The following is a 20,000-nucleotide window of genomic DNA, read 5'->3' as shown; positions in this document are numbered from 1 at the left end:
AGACATTTTTCCCTTTCAGGTACTGAAAGAAATGTAGATGTGGCATTATTTGGCTAAATTAACACAGAATTAATACAATTACAACTCTCTCTCTCTCTCTCTGTGTGTGTGTGTGTGTGTGTGTGTGTGTGTGTGTGTGTGTGTGTGTGTGTGTGTGTGAGCGAGCGAGCTCCGTCTGTTCTCTCTCTATATTCCACTGGCTTCGTACCAAATCCTTCAGCAACCTTAAAAACACAGCACTGCAACCCAGAGCTATGAAAACAGGAAATCTGAGAGAACCTTCCAGATCTCCGGGCGACCTGAGGGTTCTACTTAGTTCTCCTTTAGTAGGCCACTAAACAGCGAGTCCTTGCTGCTGCTGCTGTCGTCGTATTTGTCTGACGTTGATAACCGACAGGAACACAAGAAGAAACAAGAGCACGTGTTTCAAATAAATCTCCTGACGTGGAAATTCCTTTCTAAAAGACTTCTTGATCAATTCTGCACAGATGCTAAAACACAGCTAAACTACGCCAAGTGATCGAGTACCCACAATCCCTAGCCAACGTCAAGGCCGCTCGATTCGATCGGGTTCTCTTCAGCTTCATTGATGCTGACGAATCGTATTTCTTAGCCTGATGAAGAACCTGTAGCTTAGCTGATTATGGAGGCTGGGTAAATCTCACCTGGTGAGGGATCGCCGTTTGGCGTCGATCTGCCGCTCTGTTTTTTCGTTCCAGGCTTCAGCACCCACGAAGCCAAACGAAGCGTGTAGCAACAGCAATATGGACTAATTAGCGGTCACACTAGGGGGTGAAGAGGCGTTCAAAGCCCTCTCCAGCCCAGACACGCTGCTTTCATCTTCACGGTCACTGCAGGTCCACGTTACATAAGAGCTGAAAGACAGCACGCATGGTTTCGAATGTTTCGACAAGAAAAACACCTGACCCAGAAGGTCATTTAGGCTTGGAATAGAACAAAATGGAGAATAAGCCACGGGTTAATGTTCGCTAACGTTTTGGCTCGTTTGAGTGCGAATCGCCATTCTGATACGTCTCTAGCACGTCGCTACGCTAAACTAGAATAAATCTATAGGAGGTAAATTATGGTAAACGGTCTGCACTGAACCTTAGCGGTTCCAAAGCGCTTTACACGGTGTCTCATTCACCCATTCACACACACACACACACACACACACTCACACACACCAGTGGTAGCAGAGCTGCCATGCAAGGCGCTAACTTGCCATCGGGAGCAACTCGGGGTTCAGTGTCTTGCCCAGGGGCGCTTCGGCACGTGGAGTCACGTGGGCCGGGAATCGAACCGCCGACCCTACGATTAGTGTACAACCCGCTCTACCACCTGATCCACAGCCGCCTGTTTATTATGCGCATGTCTTCATTACACAGAGCACAAATTAACCAAAAATTTGCACAATTTTAATTTGTTCGAAAACGTACAATATGAAACTATGGGGGTCCGAAAGATGCGTCAACGTGTACGTGGGAAACGTTCCTTGTATTCAGAGTCGAGTTACACACGTGCTTAAGTGGATTTTCTTCCCCCACGTTCACGTTATAAAAAGTCCCCATGAAATTCAAAATGGAAGTGTTGTGTCTTTTCGCATGAATACATCAGCATTAAGGTTCCCTATAAGCTAGTGCGCGCCGAAACGACGACAAAAGCTCGCACTGAGAAGATGTACAACATTTAAAATGTACGGTCCGTCTCCGCCGCCGATATGGAGCGACGGTTTCCATGACATCGCTCTGCACTTCGGGTTCTCGTCAGACTTTCTGTAGAACCTGAAACGTCCCGCCCACGACGTTAGAAAAATCACCTTGCCGAAGCTGCCGTTGCTGCTTGAGACAGAAATGATTCCATCGAGAAGCATGAACCACCTCCCGGTGATGACCGTCCGCCTCCTCGGTCGAACCGTCACCCTCTGTTCTTGACTCAAACTGATACAGCCGGACTCCAGAGACAACCGCTGGTTCATTTCCTTTATCTCTAGAAGATTCAGCGAGGTCCTCTGGAACAGGTGAAGGAGGTGGAGAGACATCCTCACGAGTGAATCCAACGCACCGTTATTGCTCGGCCTCGCGTCCACGGTACCGAGTGTCAAGTACGGCTTAGCCCCGGGCTCTGAGGCAAGCTAAACGCTATTGGCTATTTAAAAAAAGAAGGAGGAGGAGGAGGAGGCACTCGATACATCCCGCCCTGACTTCCTGTTTCAGTGGAAATTACACCGAAGAGTGCGGTGCGTTTCAAGGCGCTCCACGGGGACCTTAAGTCCGAGATGAAGTTTTCCCAGCAGAAACTAAACTGAAGTAGAAAATACACCCAAGAAGGAATTCGTTGTTTCTTAGCTCTCAAATGTAATAGCATATGACATAAAAAGCATGCGAGAAATAAAAAAAAAAATTAAAAAGATAAGATGAGCATTGAACTGAGTCTAAAAGGAGTCCAGTACAGTGTGAAGACATATACGCTGTGTGAAAAGCCCTAGCTGTAATCGTTACATTAATGACCGGGTTCAACAAGATGGCTCCCGCACTCATTACCCAGCAGCGTTTAAAACAGCACTTGATCCAGCACATACTGGTACTAACTGCGCAAACGGCTTACTGCCACGACATAGCGAACTGCGGTCACGTGCACAGGACATCGTCCTTTTAATTCATCATCTTGATTTATCCAAGGAGTAAAACAACGCCATGGTTTGGTTAATTCGATGTGCCGTGTACAGAGACCTGACCGAGCACTCGTCTGCCACGCTTACGGCTCACCAACGCGGCCCTGAGGATACACCCTATCCAACGGGGAAAGAAAGGAAGAGGCACGAAGTCATGTCATAATGAAGATACGACCGCATTCGATGATTAGCTCTGAAAGGCTGGAAGGAAGAAGGGGAGGAAGGAAAAGAAAGAAAGAACAAAGCTGTAAGCAGACAGGAGAGCACACCACGCAGAGACGCGACAAAAACAATCCGACTGCGGCTCAGCAAACCAGAGCAAACGAAAATAAAGCAGTACACAGAGAGACGCGTCGCTCGTCATCGCCACACTCGGTTTATTTTATTAAAAGACGGAGCGGTGCCACGGCGTGTGCAGCCGTCACCGCGGGACCACGGGCTGGAGCGGAACCGGACCGAGCTGCACATCGCTCAGTACCACGGCGACACCGAGATGACGACCCGCAAACTCTCACGATACGGAGGACGTCGGGTTACAGGCTCGCATTACATCGAGACTCGCAACAAGGTTCATCACTAGCATGGGTCAGAAATAAAGAGTGCAGGAGGGTTAGACAGACAGACAGACAGACAGACAGAAAAATGCAGATAGACAAACAGGGAGACACAGACAGACAGGCAGGCAAGCAGAAAGATGGGCAGACAGACAAAGACGGAGTGACAGATGAACAAAAGGACAAACAAATGAACAGACAAACATTCAGAAACAGACAGACATGCAGGCAGGTGGACAGACAGATAGATACAGGCAGACAGACGGGCCAAAGGACAGATGGATGGTTGGACAGAGAGACAAGCGGGCAGACAGACACATGGATGAACAGACAGACAGACAGAAGGACAAATGGATGGAGGGTGACAGGATGGAAGACAGACACATGGATGGATGGACAGACAGACAGGGAAAGAGACAGACAGACAGTAGGTCAAAAGGATGGATGGACAGAGACAGACAGGCCGACAGACACAGGAACACATGGATGGATGGATAGACAGACAGAGAGAGAGAGAGAGAGAGACAGAGACAGACAGACAGAAGGACAAATGGATGGATGGACAGAGAGAGACAGACAGACACAGGGACAAACAGTCAGACAGGGAGAGAGAAAGACAGAAGGACAAAAAGATGGATGGACAGAGAGAGACAGGACATCAGACAGGCACAGGGACACATGGACAATCAGACAGACAGAGAGCCAGACAGGAGGATAAATGGATAGATGGACAGACAGACACATGGTGAACAGACAGACAGACAGAAGGATAAATGGATGTAGGGACAAAGTGACAGGATGGCAGACAGACACAGGGACACATGGATGGACAGACAGGGGGAGAGAGAGACAGACAGAAGGACAAATGGATGGATGGACAGACAGAGGGACACACACAGGGGCAAAGGGGCGGGGCAGACAGTCAGTTCAAGTCAGAGCCATGAGAGAGGAACCGGTGCCCCGTACACACTGTACAGAATCAACACAACCCGATTCTAACCACCGGCTCAGTCCCCCTGCCGTCACACCCACACCTCTCTCCCCTCCACTCGGAGCTGGTCTCTTGTGGGCGTGGCCTGTCTGACCATGGTAAAGTTCTGATGGTCGTGTCGGAACCGTATACGCACTCCTCTAACACTTACACACATCAGCGTGTTACATTTATTTAAAAGGCAGTGAGAAATTCCCCGGAGCTGATCTGAATCCAGCGTTACAGACAGCCGACATCAGACACCAGCCGTGACTTGGAGTGAAAACATTATTAAAAGAAAAGCGGGCTGAAATACACAAGAGTGTACCGTAGCAAAAAGCCTGTATTAACGTTCATAAACAAGGAGCAGCCTGAGTAGTGCACGCAGATCGACCAGCTCCTGCTGCTTCCTGCCTTCCTTCTATAGAAAATAAATCAACCCTGATGGGACATCATGTGTACACGGGTGTGTGTGTGTGTGTGTGTGTGTGCACTCTCACTTATAAATATGAGCATTTCACAGCATCCAAAACCGTCGCAGCACTTCCTGCTGAGCGCTAAGTGTTCTCCTGACCGTACGCAGACCCGAGCAGTCGCACTGCCGCGCCACACGCGGCGAGGAAAAGGAAACGGCGTAATGGCAGCACCGCACGGGTCACTGATCATCTCCCGCGGGAGCAGAGCTGAGGCGAGCACAGAGACCGTACTGCTCACTATACTGCTCTCTCACGCTAACTGATCATGTACACGACCACCGTTAACGGACCGGCGCTGCGGGGAAAGTGCGCACTTAAACACTCCAGCAAAGTGCGTACTTCTGAGGGAAGAGTGAAATTAAACAGAACACAGCAATCAGACACGCTGGAGGACAGGCTCGAGTTTCATCTGATACACAGATACAGGGACTAGCATGGAAACACACCACCGCCTAGTGAGAGTGTGTGTGTGTGTGAGAGAGACAGAGAGAGAGAGTGAGACAGAGAGACGAGAAAAACAGACATACAAACTGGTAGACAAACAGACAGACACAGACAGCGGGGTAGATAGACAGGTAGACAGACAGCTTGGTAGATGGATGGATGGACAGAGACACAAAGGCAAATGAGAAACTGAGAGACAGACACAGAGAGGCAGATAGACACACTGACAGAGAGACAATAAGACAAAGACTGACTGAGACAGGGAGACAAGGGGAGACAGACAAAGACAGATAGATAAAAAGACACAGATATTAATAGATAGATAGATAGATACAATCAAACAGAGGGACAGAGAGACAGATACACAGTGTCCTCCACTAATATTGGCACCCTCGATAATTCTGAGCAAAGAAGGCAGTGAAAAATTGTCTTTATTGTTTAACCTTTTGATCTTTTGTTTAAGAAAATCGATAAAATACTCCGCACTCATGGATATCAAACAATTTCAAACACAACACAGGTTTATCCAAAAATATATGTTTGTTAAATATAGGTGTGCAACAATTATTGGCACCCTTTTAGTCAATACTTTGTGCTAGCTCCCTTTGCCAAGACAACAGCTCGGAGTCTTCTCCTATAACGCCTGATGAGGATGGAGAATACATGGCGAGGGATCTGAGAGCGTTCCTCCATACAGAATCTCTCCAGACCCTTCACATCTCGAGGTCCACGCTGGTGGACTCTCCTCTTCAGTTCACCCCACAGGTTTTCTATGGGGTTCAGGTCAGGGGACTGGGAGGGTCATGGCAGGACCTTGATTTTGAAGCAGTCAGGTATTCATTTAATATCCTTTATTAGTATCCTAACAAAATGTCCAGGTCCTCTGGCAGAAAAACAGCCCCAAAACATTAAAGATCCACCTCCATATTTAACCGTGGCCATGAGGGACTTTTCATACGGCTACCTCTCTGTGTGCTCCAAAACCTCCTCTGGTGTTTATTACCAAAAAGCTCTATTCTGGTTTCATCTGCCCATAGAACCCGATCCCATTTGAAGTTCCAGTAGTGTCGGCACACTGAATACGCTCGAGTTTGTTTTTGGATGAGAGTAGAGGCTTTTTTCCTGAAACTCTTCCAAACAGCTTGTGGTGATGGAGGTGACTTCAGATTGTAGTTTTGGAGACTTTCTGACTCCAAGACACAACTAACTTCTGCAGTTCTCCAGCTGTGATCCTTGGAGATGTTTTATCCACTCGAACCGTCCTCTTCACAGTGTGTTGAGACGATATAGACACGCGTCCAATTCCAGGTGGATTCATAACATTTCCAGTGGACTGGAACGTCTTAATTATTGCCTGATGGTGGAAATGGGCATTTTCAATGCTTGTGCTATTTTCTTATAGACACGCCCCATTGTGTGAAGCTCAACAACCTTTTGCTGCACATCACAGCTATATTCCTCACTCTTACCCATTGTTATGAATGACTAAGGGAATTTGGCCTGTGTGTTACCTCATATTTATACCCCTGTGAAACAGGAAGTCATGCTTAAACAATTTCCTCTTCCTAGTCACCCAGTGTACTAAAAAAAAAAGTAAAATATCAATGGGAATATACTTCAAATATATTTTTCTCATATGAATTCATAGGGGTGCCAATAATTGTTGCACAACTATATTTAACAAAGATACGTTTGTTTGTTTTTTTACAAACCTGTGTTGTGTTTGTAATTGTTTGATATCCATGAGAGCAGAGTATTTTTGTGAAGTTTTTGAACAAAAGATCAAAAAGTTCAACAATAAAGACGAATTTTTTCACAGCGTTCTTTACTCAGATTTACCAAAAGGGTGCCAATATTAGTGGAGGGCGCTGTAAATAGATAGAGAGAGGAATAGAAAGGGAGACAGATAAAAAGAGAGAGAAAGAGAGAGAGAGACAGAAAGGGAGACAGGGAGATAAGGAAGACAGACAGATAAAATAAAAAGACCAACCGATCAAGCACAAGTGTCAGCTGTAACAATACAGGTGATATCCGTGTGTGTTTTTGTGTGTGTGTGTGTGTGTGTGTGTGTATCTCAGAAGTGTGTGTGCACATATCAGTGTGTTTGACATTTTCCTGTGTGAGAAGAACAAGACTCGGAGATATTTTTTTCCCTCCATCTCGCTGTTTCTTTTTCATTAGCAGTGCCAACAGGTCAGGGAGAAATGTGACATGACATTTATAGTCCAACTCTACTGTGTACTGTGTGTGTGTGTGTGTGTGTGTGTGTGTGTGTGTGTGTGTGTGTGTGCGCGCGCACACACGTGTATACACTTTAGAAAGAGTACACTGTGTCCAGTAGTCTCTCATACACTCCAGTTAATCCAGTCGCTACAGCAGTGACATTTTATTAACCCCACAGAAGAGTACAAACCTGCTGGGGCGAACTAACATGGCTAGTTCATAGCAGCAAATAAAACTGGCTAGCTAGCTAGTTTGGCTAATCCTTCTTTGAGTAATGATAGACAACACATACACAAGCTAATGTGAGAGAACATCAGAGCAGACTGATTTAGAGTGAAAACGTACAATGTTATGTTCTTTACTGCGTTCGCTCAGGGGGTGGAGCCACACACTGTTCTTCTGCAGGGTTGGCACATCCTCATTTATTATAAATCTCATCATCGTCTGGGTTTATTTTTTTATTTCATTTAATTTGATTAATGTTTCAATATTTTACTTTATGTTGCTTCATGCTACTTTGCTTTGTTACTTTACATTTACATTTACCTTACGTTACTTTACACCACCTTAAATTACATGACTTCACATTGTCATTTTACTTTACATAACTTTACACGACTTTATATTACGTACTTTACATTATGTTACTTTACATGATATACCTTAAAGTACTTTACATTACTTTAAATTTCATTACAATATTTTATTTTACTTTACATAACTTTACTTTACAAGATTTACCTTACAGTACTTCACTTGACATTACGTCACTTTACATGATAGACCTTCCAGTACTTCACTTTACATTACATCACTTTAAATTACATTACTTTACGATATTTCATTTTACATAACTTTACATTACATTATTTACATGATGTTACTTTACATGATATACCTTACAGTACTTCACTTTACATTACCTTAAATTACATGACTTTACATTATTTTACTTTACATAACTTTACGTGACTTTATATTACGTACTTTACATTATGTTACTTTACATGATGTACCTTAAAGTACTTTACATTACTTTAAATTTCATTACAATATTTTATTTTACATAACTTTACTTTACAAGATTTACCTTACAGTACTTCACTTGACATTACGTCACTTTACATGATAGACCTTCCAGTACTTCACTTTACATCACTTTAAATTACATTACTTTACGATATTTCATTTTACATAACTTTACATGACTTTATATTACATAATTTACATGATGTTACTTTACATGATATACCTTACAGTACTTCACTTTACCTTAAATTACATGACTTTACATTATTTTACTTTACTTAACTTTACATGACTTTATATTACGTACTTTACATTATGTTACTTTACATGATATACCTTAAAGTACTTTACTTTAAATTTCATTACAATATTTTATTTTACATAACTTTACAAGATTTACCTTACAGTACTTCACTTGACATTACCTTAAATTACATGACTTTACATTATTTTACTTTACATAACGTTACATGACTTTATATTACGTACTTTACATGATGTTACTTTACATGATATACCTCACAGTACTCCACGTTACGTTGCATTACCTTAAATTACATGACTTTACATTATTTTATTTTACATAACTTTACACGACCTTATATTATGTACTTTACATTACATTACGTTAAACTCCAAATCTACTAAACAATGCAAATCATGAGCAGCTATTAAAATGTTGACATTGTTCTATAAAAACGGACTTTAAAATGTTTTTGAACAGATCGAGAGACGGCACAGACCCATGTGTGGAACTCTGTGTGGAAAGTTGGCGCGTTAAATAAAAAGAAAAGTTGCTGTTGGTCTGGTATTATATACACTAGCACAACATGTCAACAAATTAGATATATTCTGTGGTAACTTACCCAGTAAAGCTTTTAAAATGAAAATTAGCATATGGTTTCTCCTCCTTAAGCAGAGTGAAGTCCATTGCGTCGTTTCGTATAAATTACGACGACGGGTACGGACGCGTGCACCAGTTACAAATCGTAAAGCGGCATGATAGACTACATGCAGTTTTGCCCAATGCTGGAAAAAAGGTACTTTGTACTGTTTCTCTTCGAGCGGTAAAGCAAAAACGAAAATAAAACCTAGCCTTGGTCTGAGTTTTTTTTTTTCTTCAAAAGGCTATCAATACGCATACCGACCCTCTCAAGAGGAGTGCCATCAAAAGTTTTAATCATAAAATCATCAAGTGTTAATCATATATTTAGCCTTTTTGGTATTTAGCACTAATTTTAGGTTAACAAGAGAAGTCTGAAATAAATTAAAAGCAGTCTGTAAGGAGTCCATTGCCACTTTTACAGATCGAGACATAGTATAGATGACAGTATCATCTCCATAAAAGTGGCAATGGATTTGCTGGCTCCGGTCCTACACCAAGTTCATTCATATAAATAAAAATTAGAGTAGGTCCCGAAATACATCCTTGAGGTACACCTGCCTTTACTATCACAGGAGTAGAATTATACAGTAAGGATCTACTGAGACACACTGAGTTCTTCCAGTCAAACAGTTTAAAAATCACGTCAGGGTGGTGTTACTAAAACCTATACATTTGAGCCTTGGTAAAAGAAGACCATGGATCATTGATAAATCAATATAAAGTGAAACACATGATTTTTCTTTTTTATCATCCAGTGCAGTAATAATGTCATTGGTGACTGACATCGCGGCAGTTATAGTATCATGTCCTTGTCTAAAACCTGATTGAGTTTGACTTAAGATATTATTAATCGACAAATAGTGCTCTAACTGCTCATTAACCAGGGATTCAAACACTTTAGCTGGAGCAGACAATCGGGCGGATAACAGGGCGATAATTATCCAGTAGAGTGGAATCTCCACCTTTCAATAATGGACGAGCAACTGCTGAGTTCCAGGAGCTGGGAATCAAACCACTACTTAGACTCAGATAGAGAAAAATAGAGGCCATGTTTTTTTCACCATCAGATCCACAGATATTTTAAAAAGATAATTGAATTTTTTTTTAATAAAAAAGCTCTATTTGATCAGGGCCAGAAGACTTTTTACTATCAAGGCTTAACAGAGCTTTACGAAGCTGTGATGCGGAAATGGGAAGAAAATTAAAATGATTTCTTTTACAACTTGAAGGGATGGCCATACTATCTTTAGCGTCTACGGGAAGACCTGAAGAAGTAATTCCACTTACATCAATAAAATGCTTATTAAAAGCATCCGCAATATTTTGTTTACCCTTCATTTCTTCATCGTTTACCTTTAATAAATCAGGAGCAGCTGGAGGTGGCATTGACCTAACTGATGATTTAACCAGCTTCCAAAATTTACTAGGATCAGGAAGATTTTTATTTATTAAGTCAAGATAATATTCACTTTGGTTTTTTTGGGCTTTTTTTTTTTTTTTGTATTTTTGATCATTTTAGTACATTTATTTCTTAACGCCCTTTACTGTTCCCAGTCACTAGCATTATATTACCTCTTTTAGCCTTGGCCCATGCGTTATTTCTTTCTCTGATGGAAGAACAGACAGATTTATTAAACCGTGGACTCTAAATCTTCTTAGAGGTACGTGCTTATTAAATCAAGGCTAAAAAATGTAGTTTTAAAAATAATTCCACGCCAGATCAACATCTGGCATTTCACATGGCATGGAACACTTCGCTATTATTATACAGGTCAGGTAAAAAGGCTTGCTCAATAAAATGTTTATAAATTTCGTCTAAATATAAATTTCGGCTTACATTTAGGAAGTTTTACATTTTTAACATAAGCGACAAGTGCAATGATCACGAACATCGTTACTGAATATTCCAACTGAAGAATACTTCTGTGGAGAATTTCTTAGGTATAACATCGAGCAATGTAGACTTGTCCACATGTTTTAAGTTCAGCTGAGACAAATTTAATGCGTTGCAGATGTCCTTAAGTAAATCTGAGGATTTCGAAAGCTGGTCCCAGTTTAAGTCTCCCAGGAAAACAAAGTCATAGTCTGAAAACACTTTCAGGCAGTCCAGCAGCAGGGTGAAAGCTTCATGAGATGCCGACGGCGGACGATAGCATCCTATTACTGTAAAACCAACAAGGTTGGAAGATCTAACTGAATTACAGACCGTTCAAAACACTGGTTCACTGATCGACTCAATAACAGTACAGTTCAACGCCGCTTTGACATAAAGCGCAACTCCCCCTCCTTTATTAGTGCGATCTGTTCTATACACATTGTATCCATCAACGTGAATCGTATTGTCCGTAACTGACGATTTTAGCCACGTTTCTGACGGGACCATAATGTCACAGGATGTCGAATTTGCCCAGACACGAACTGTATACATTTTGTCAATTAGACTGTGTACACTCAGACGAATAAGACGTAATCCACCGCTGTATTTAAGGTCATCTGGAGTTTCAAGTTGTGCCGGTTCAGGGTCTGGGTTAGCGTGAATGTTACCTGATAGAAGCAGCAGAAGAATCAATAAAACTTTCTAAACTGGAGCAGTTCTCTGTCTTTGTCTGCATGCAGCCGATGAAACAAACTCCCCCTCCCTCATCCAGCGCTGCACGTGCTGCCGCCGCCGGTCGTCACACTGACACAATCCCGCAGGACGCACCGCTATTATCCAGTGGTTAAATCCAAATGGAGCCACATCCGGATGGAAAGAAGCCACAGTACAAGGTGAAGTAATCCACATCAAAGCACCCAATCTGTCGCTATCCTCCATTTTATCTACCATTGGTGATGATAATGCGATGCTACCCAATATGTACAACAGCCGACTGACCACATTGTTATAAGTCTGTTTTTGTTAATATTGTATTTTTTTTAAATCAGATCGTTACTTTACATTACTTTAAATGACTTTACATTCCGTTACATGACATTACTTTATATGACTTTAAATTACGTTACTTTACATTACTTCATATGACATTACTTTACATGACGCTACTTTACTTTACATGACACTCCTTTACTTTACATGACACTACTTTACTTTACATGACACTCCTTTACAGTACTTTACTTGATGCTACTTTACATGACACTACTTTACTTTACATAACACTACTTTACTTTACTTTACATGACACTACTTTACTTTACATGACACTCCTTTACAGTACTTTACTTGATGCTACTTTACATGACACTACTTTACTTTACACGACACTACTTTACTTTACATGACACTACTTTACTTGATGCTACTGTACTTTACATGATGCTACTTTACATGACACTACTTTACTTTACATGACACTACTTTACTTGACGCTACTTTACATGACACTACTTTACTTTACATGACACTACTTTACTTGACGCTACTTTACATGACACTACTTTACTTTACATGACACTACTTTACTTGACGCTACTTTACTTTACATGACACTACTTTACTTGACGCTACTTTACATGACACTACTTTACTTGACGCTACTTTACATGACACTACTTTACTTGACGCTACTTTACATGACACTACTTTACATGATGCTACTTTACATGACACTACTTTACATGATGCTACTTTATATGAGCTACTTTACATGACGTTACATGACACTACTTTACATGATGTTACTTTAAATGACGCTACTTTACTTTACATTACAAGACGTTACCTTACTTTACATTGTTACTTTACGTCACATTACATTACTTTACAATTACGTTTCTTAACTTTAGATCACTTTACTTCACCTTATATGACGTTTATTTCCGAGTCCTCTAATCTGATTGGACAAGCGGTGTTAAAAAAAAAGTGCTGATATTTAGTGTCTCAACACTGGGGCATTTCACTGTGCGTATCACGCCACCAGTCTGTGTTACTACATCAAACTCCCATTCTGACAACAGTCTGTTACACTGAACCTGCTACTATACTTACTAAAACGGTTACTGCACTTTACTTCACTTTATATTACTTTAAGTTTCTGTATTCACTTCACATGACTTTACTCCATGTTACTTCACATCACTTTACACCACTTTATGTAACTTTACAGTGAACAGGTGATAAAAGCCTGAGGCAGATGAGGACCTGTTGTGTTATACATACACGCTGCAGTGATTTGAGTAGTTTGATGACGGAGTTTGTTTTGGGCACAGCTTCTCAAAGAATCTGGGAAGAGGACCTCATGGAGAAAAGTCTGAATAGCTCTGACGTAAGCGATGAAATAAAGCTCACTAATGATACGATAAAATATCCGAGCAGTTTTATTACATCACCACTGAGAGCGAGTGGCCACTGGTGGAACTGGCCTGTCTTTATTTTATTGCGGGTTGCCATGGTGACAGTGTTAGCGCCAGGCTAACACTGTAACCATCAGACATCTTCCTTCATGTTACTAATGAGATAATTATTCTGAGAGCAAATCTTTAACGCTTTATTTAAAATCAAAAATAGAATACTTTTTATATATATACACACATATATATATATATATATAATTCTAAAGACACTCTCTCCATCTCCACGCTCTGTAGGCTGTGATTTATTAGAAGAAGATCAACTCATTAACAAGTCTAACAGGTACGAGCCAGCTGCTGATCCTCAGATCAAAGCACACACACACACACACACACACACACACAGAGACAGAAACAGAATAGTGACCCCAGTCAAAGCAATCAGTCACCTCAGTTCCACTTAGTCTGGTTTCCAAGGCAACTTCAAAGACCAAGGTGTGTGTGCGTGTGTGTGGACAGCGTGTGTATGGTGTGTGTATGGTGTGTGTAGTTGAAGTGAGCCTGGTGAGATCTCTGACTCTAATAGCTTTAATAAGAATTATTCGGTCTGAGATTACAAAACACACTCGCAGGTACAGGAGGACAGACGTGTGTGTGTGTGTGTGTGTGTGTGTGTGTGTGTACCTTTAGTAGTGAGTGTCCTAGACGACAGCTCCAGTGTGTTTAAAGTCTCAGAACCGATGTTCTCAAGTGTGATGGTGAGCTGCTGAGTTTCTCCATTAAACAGCTGCAGACACACACTGCTGGACAGATCCTCAGCACCTACACAAACAGACCTACACACACACACACACACACACACACACACAGCAGATGGTTAAAATTAATCGCAGTTGTTATTGCAGTTGTTATATCACTCGTGTGTGTGTGTGTGTGTGTGTGTGTGTGTGTGTGTGTGTGTGGTTCACATACTGTATAAAGTAAAACAAATGCAACCTGATTATGACTGTTGGCAGACTAAATTTCCAGCTTAATTAAGATCATTTTACACTTACTAATGATTTTAATCTGTAAAAACATTTATAGATAAAATAATGTTTTCTTAAAAAGAAAAGAATTAGAAGGAAAAAAAAAAAAAAAAAGATTTTGAGCTTGAGTAATGATATTCACAAACGTAGTGAGAAATGTAGGCGCACTTGAGAATTTACAAACGTGTAGAAATAAATTATATAAGTCAATTATTATAAATTATATAACTCAATTATTATAAATTATATGAGTAAAAAATAAATTATATATATATATATATATATATATATATATATATATATATATATATATATATATAGATATAGATATATAAAGAAGTCTTTGAAATGTGCAATAAAGTAATAAATGAATATATTAAAAAATAAATAGTAAAGAATACACAAATAAATCTTGGAAATTTTTATGTTAAATGAAAAAATTTACATAAAATACAGGGGAAAAAATACATGTACAGAGTTTAATTAGAAAGATGCATTAATAAATATTAGAAACGTACAAAAATAAATAAATCTATAAAACTGCTCCCGAGTCCACAGATATGTGAAAGAATGTTGAATGATTTTTTTTTCTTTCTGTTTTTAGCTGAATGAGGAATCAGGAGGAAAAACACACACACACACACACACACACACACACACACACACACACACACGCGCGCGCGCACACGGCTCTGTCATTCCCTGATGTCCCTTTAACTCAGACGTGAAGCGTTAATAAAGAATTAATGCCACTCAAATGAATATTAATCTAATCTAACATTAATATTCAATAAACCCTGAAATGAATGGGCACTGAGCGTCGGACCCCAGTTCCCTCCCCTAAAGTCACCGCAGCCAATCAGAACACAGGGCACTCGTTTTTAGGACAACATGCAGAAGCTCATCATCGGCATCAAACTGAACAACTTCCTGTCCTGTGTGTTACAAGTTTCAGGAGGAGATGTAGGGCTTTAATTATTCACCCTCGTAAAAATGCAGAGAGTGTGGAGCTGTGGAGTGTGTGTCCTCACACACACACACACACACACACACACGCGCACTGTAAGTAGAGGAAGAAATCCATTAAAGGGTCTCTCTGTGTACATGAAGAGGTTTGCAGTAGTGAGGATGAGGACACTCTTTCTGGAGTTTCATTTTAGTCAGAAATCGTCCTACAGCAGAAATGAAAGATCTCATTGTTCTAATTTATTGGTCATAAGATTCAAGAGAACACACAAAATAACAAACAGCTGCTTCTTATATTCTACACGGAGGAGAGGAGAGGAAAGACGTGGTGGAGAAGTGATGAGGCAAAAAAAATAATGTGACAGGATAAAAAGAAGATAAGATCAAATAAAGTAAGAAGAGAAGAGGAGGTGAGACAGGAGGAGAGACTAGAACAAGGTGAGACAGGAGGAGAGGAGGAGAGACTGGAACAAGGTGAGACAGGAGGAGAGGAGGTGAGACGAGAACAATGTGAGACAGGAGAAGAGGAGGTGAGACTAGAACAAGGTGAGACTAGAACAAGGTGAGACAGGAGGAGAGGAGGTGAGACAAGAACAAGGTGAGACAGGAGGAGAGACTAGAACAAGGTGAGACAGGAGGAGAGGAGGAGAGACTAGAACAAGGTGAGACAGGAGAAGAGGAGGAGAGACTGGAACAAGGTGAGACAGGAGGAGAGGAGGTGAGACGAGAACAATGTGAGACAGGAGAAGAGGAGGTGAGACTAGAACAAGGTGAGACTACAACAAGGTGAGACAGGAGGAGAGGAGGTGAGACAAGAACAAGGTGAGACAGGAGGAGAGACTAGAACAAGGTGAGACAGGAGGAGAGGAGGTAAGACAAGTACAATGTGAGACAGGAGGAGAGGAGGTGAGACTAGAACAAGGTGAGACAGGAGGAGAGACTAGAACAAGGTGAGACAGGAGGAGAGGAGGTGAGACTAGAACAAGGTGAGACAGGAGGAGAGACTAGAACAAAGTGAGACAGGAGGAGAGACTAGAACAAGGTGAGACAGGAGGAGAGACTAGAACAAGGTGAGACAGGAGGAGAGGGGGTGAGACTAGAACAAGGTGAGACATGAGGAGAGGAGGTGAGACTAGAACAAGGTGAGACAGGAGGACAGGAGGTGAGACCAGAACAAGGTGAGACAGGAGTAGAGGAGGTGAGACTAGAACAAGGTGAGACAGGAGGAGAGGAAGTGAGACAGGAGTAGAGGAGGTGAGACAAGAGGAGAGGAAGTGAGACAGGAGGAGAGGAGGTGAGACGTACCGTGGTAGGGAGGTGGTGAGTTGGAGGCGAGGCAGTGACGGCACCACCTCCACCACACAGCCGCTGGACTTCACACCAACCAAAGTATCCAGCAGGCAGTCACTGCTCACACCAAACACTGACGTGTGGTAACCTGCACAACACACACACACACACACACACACACACACACACACACACACACACACACACAGAAAACTCTAGGAATAGGAAATCAAAAAAATGCCAATATGCAGCTCCACACACTAGAGCAGAGTATTTTCCAGCAAGTGTACAGGATGTTAAGGACAGGGCTGGTCCTGAACAAGTGATGGAGCTCACACAGTCAGCTGAAGCTGGGAGTGTGTGTGTCTGTGTGTGTGAGAGTGTGTATGCATGTGTGTGTGTGTGTGTGTATGCGTGTGTCTGTGTGTGAATGTTTGTGTGTGTGTGTGTGAGTGTGTGTGTGTGTGCATGAGTGTGTGAGAGTGTGTGAGTGTGAGCGTGCGTGTGTGAGTGTGTGAGAGCGTGTGTGAGTGTGTGAGAGCGTGTGTGAGTGTGTGAGAGTGCGTGTGAGAGTGCGTGTCATTCGACTGACCGCTGACGGTGATGGTGCCGGCGGTGCGCGGGACTCCCACCAGAGTGACGGGGTAGAGCCCGGACTCGGCGGGGAGAGAGAGAGCAGCGGGCAGAGACTCGAAGTCCACGCCGGACGTCAGCAGACCCTGAAACACACCGAGAAACGCAAACAAACATCACAAACTTATTATTATTATTATTATTATATAAATCATTTCCACACGGTTTTAACCGTACAGCGATACACACACTACCTGCAGCAGAACAGCTCTGACCTGCTAACACACTACTGATGTGATGCTTGTGTCAGGTCGTGTGTGGGCGTGGCCTGTCTCTATACTGTATATAGCTTCTAAAGCTACCTAGCTACACACACACACACACACACACACACAAATAATCTAAAATAAGAAAACAGACAAATGGAAAGAAAGAACGAGTAAATAAAAGAAGAAAGAAAGGGAGAAAAAGAAAAAGACAGATTATATAATAGAGAAATGCATATGGGAGAGATTTTTATAATGTATGAGAAATAATGGGGAGAAAACAAGAGAATAAATTTTTTTTCTCCTCCTCCCTCTTTTTCTTCTTCTTCCTCCTCTTTGCTCAGATAATCCATCATTGCAATCACTCCATGATCAGTGCGAGATGAAATCACTCGCAACACGCACACTCCATTTCCCCAGAAAAATTGCTGGTGTTCTCAGCACGGAAGCCGTCGTTCATGGACTAAAGAGAACGAGTGAAGTGGAGGAGGAGAGGAGGGAGAGTGGATGGACCAAGAGCAGACAGAGGGATAGAGGATGGAGGGAGAGAGGAAGGAGGGGTAGAGGATGGAGGGAGAGAGGAAGGAGGGGTAGTTGATGGAAGGATAGAGCATGGAGGGAGAGAGGAAGGAGAGGTAGTTGATGGAGGGATAGAGGATGGATGGAGAGCAGATAAAGGGATAGATGATCAAGGGAGAGAGGAAGGAGGGGTAGTTGATGGAGGGATAGAGGATGGAGGGAGAGCAGATGGAGGGATAGAGGATGGAGGGGTAGTTGATGGAGGGATAGTTGATGGAGGGAGAGAGGAAGGAGGGGTAGTTGATGGAGGGATAGAGGATGGAGGGAGAGCAGATGGAGGGATAGAGGATGGAGGGGTAGTTGATGGAGGGATAGTTGATGGAGGGAGAGGGGAAGGAGGGGTAGTTGATGGAGGGATAGCGAATGGAAGGAGAGTGGAGGGAGGGATAGAGGATGGAGGGAGAGTGGACTGATAGAAAGAGGATGGAAGGAGAGCAGATGGAGGGATAGAGGAAGGAGGGGTAGTTGATGGAGGGAGAGCAGATGGAGGAAGAGAGGAAGGAGAGGTAGTTGATGAAGGGAGAGAGGAAGGAGGGAGAGAGGAAGGAGGGGTAGTTGATGGAGGGCGAGAGGAAGGAGGGAGAGAGGAAGGAGGGGTAGTTGATGGGAGAGTGGAAGGAGGGGTAGTTGATGGAGGGATAGAGGATGGAGGGAGAGTGGAGGGAGGGATAGCAGATCGAGGGAGAGTGGACTGATGGATAGAGGATGGAGGGAGAGCAGATGGAGGGATAGAGGATGGAGGGAGAGTGGAAGGAGGGGTAGTTGATGGAGGGATAGAGGATGGAGGGAGAGCAGATGGAGGGATAGAGGATGGAGGGAGAGCAGATGGAGGGATAGAGGATGGAGGGAGAGAGGAAGGAGGGATAGAGGATGGAGGGAGAGCAGATGGAGGGATAGTTGATGGAGGGATAGAGGCCGGAGGGAGGGATAGCAGATAGAGGGAGAGTGGACTGATGGATAGAGGATGGAGGGAGAGTGGACTGATGGATAGAGGATGGAGGGAGAGTGGACTGATGGATAGAGGATGGAGGGAGAGTGGACTGATGGATAGAGGATGGAGGGAGAGTGGACTGATGGATAGAGGATGGAGGGAGAGTGGACTGATGGATAGAGGATGGAGGGAGAGTGGACTGATGGATAGAGGATGGAGGGATACAGGTGCAATCAAAATTATTCACCCCCAGTGCAAATCAGGTTTACTGTCTAAATGTACAGACTTTCAGCTGTTTGCGATGAACACATCAGACAAAAGCGATTGAAATAGTTCAACACAGCGAATGGTTCAAACGGTTTCCACAAATTCAAGTGAAAATGCAACTTATAATGATTTCTCCAGTCTCAAAATGATTCACCCCCTTCATGGCGATCATCTCTAGTACTCAGTAGAGCTCCTTTTACTGTTCTGACCTGCTGTAAATGAGATGCAGAACTTCTGCAGCGTTCCTGAGGAACCTTCTCCCGTTCCTCATGAGCAACGGCCTCCAGTTCAGTAATATTCTTGGGTTTGTGCTGCAGCCGCCTTCTTCACATCCCACCAGAGATTTTCTATGGGGTTCAAGTCAGGTGACTGTGATGGTCCTATAGGATGGAACTTCTTCTGCAACCCAGCCTTGGTGGAATCTGAGGTTCGCTTGAGATCGTTGTCCTGTTGGAAGGTCCGATGACGCCCAAGCTTCAGCTTCCTCACAGACGGCGTGATGTTTTCTCCTAGGATTTCCTGATACTTCACTGAATCCATCTCGCCTTCCACAC

General features: G+C 42.7%; 1 protein-coding gene and 1 long non-coding RNA gene across 6 annotated transcripts in view; one reads left to right on the top strand and one right to left on the bottom strand.

The window, feature by feature from the left end:
* Nucleotides 1-496, top strand: part of LOC128618334 (uncharacterized) — a 4,894-nt gene extending 4,398 nt beyond the window's left edge. For 2 of the 3 annotated variants that reach the window (XR_008387699.1, XR_008387697.1), the window contains one exon: nucleotides 1-496. This exon is cut by the window's left edge. This is a non-coding gene — a long non-coding RNA (uncharacterized LOC128618334). The other variant, XR_008387698.1, reaches the window with a different exon arrangement.
* The window catches only part of trappc9 (trafficking protein particle complex subunit 9), a 247,495-nt gene that overhangs the window by 150,031 nt on the left and 77,464 nt on the right, over nucleotides 1-20,000 (bottom strand). For all 3 annotated transcript variants that reach the window (XM_053641882.1, XM_053641883.1, XM_053641884.1), the window contains 3 exons: nucleotides 17,423-17,549; nucleotides 16,846-16,978; nucleotides 14,231-14,382 (listed from right to left, as the gene is read on the bottom strand). In XM_053641882.1, the coding sequence (XP_053497857.1) occupies nucleotides 14,231-14,382; nucleotides 16,846-16,978; nucleotides 17,423-17,549 (412 nt within the window). The remainder of the gene's footprint in view (nucleotides 1-14,230; nucleotides 14,383-16,845; nucleotides 16,979-17,422; nucleotides 17,550-20,000) is intronic.

Source organism: Ictalurus furcatus, chromosome 14, assembly GCF_023375685.1.
Source record: "Ictalurus furcatus strain D&B chromosome 14, Billie_1.0, whole genome shotgun sequence".
In the NCBI taxonomy this organism is placed as follows: Eukaryota; Metazoa; Chordata; class Actinopteri; order Siluriformes; family Ictaluridae; genus Ictalurus; species Ictalurus furcatus.
Note: the sequence above shows the minus strand (reverse complement) of the source record. Positions and strands in the feature narration are given on the sequence as shown.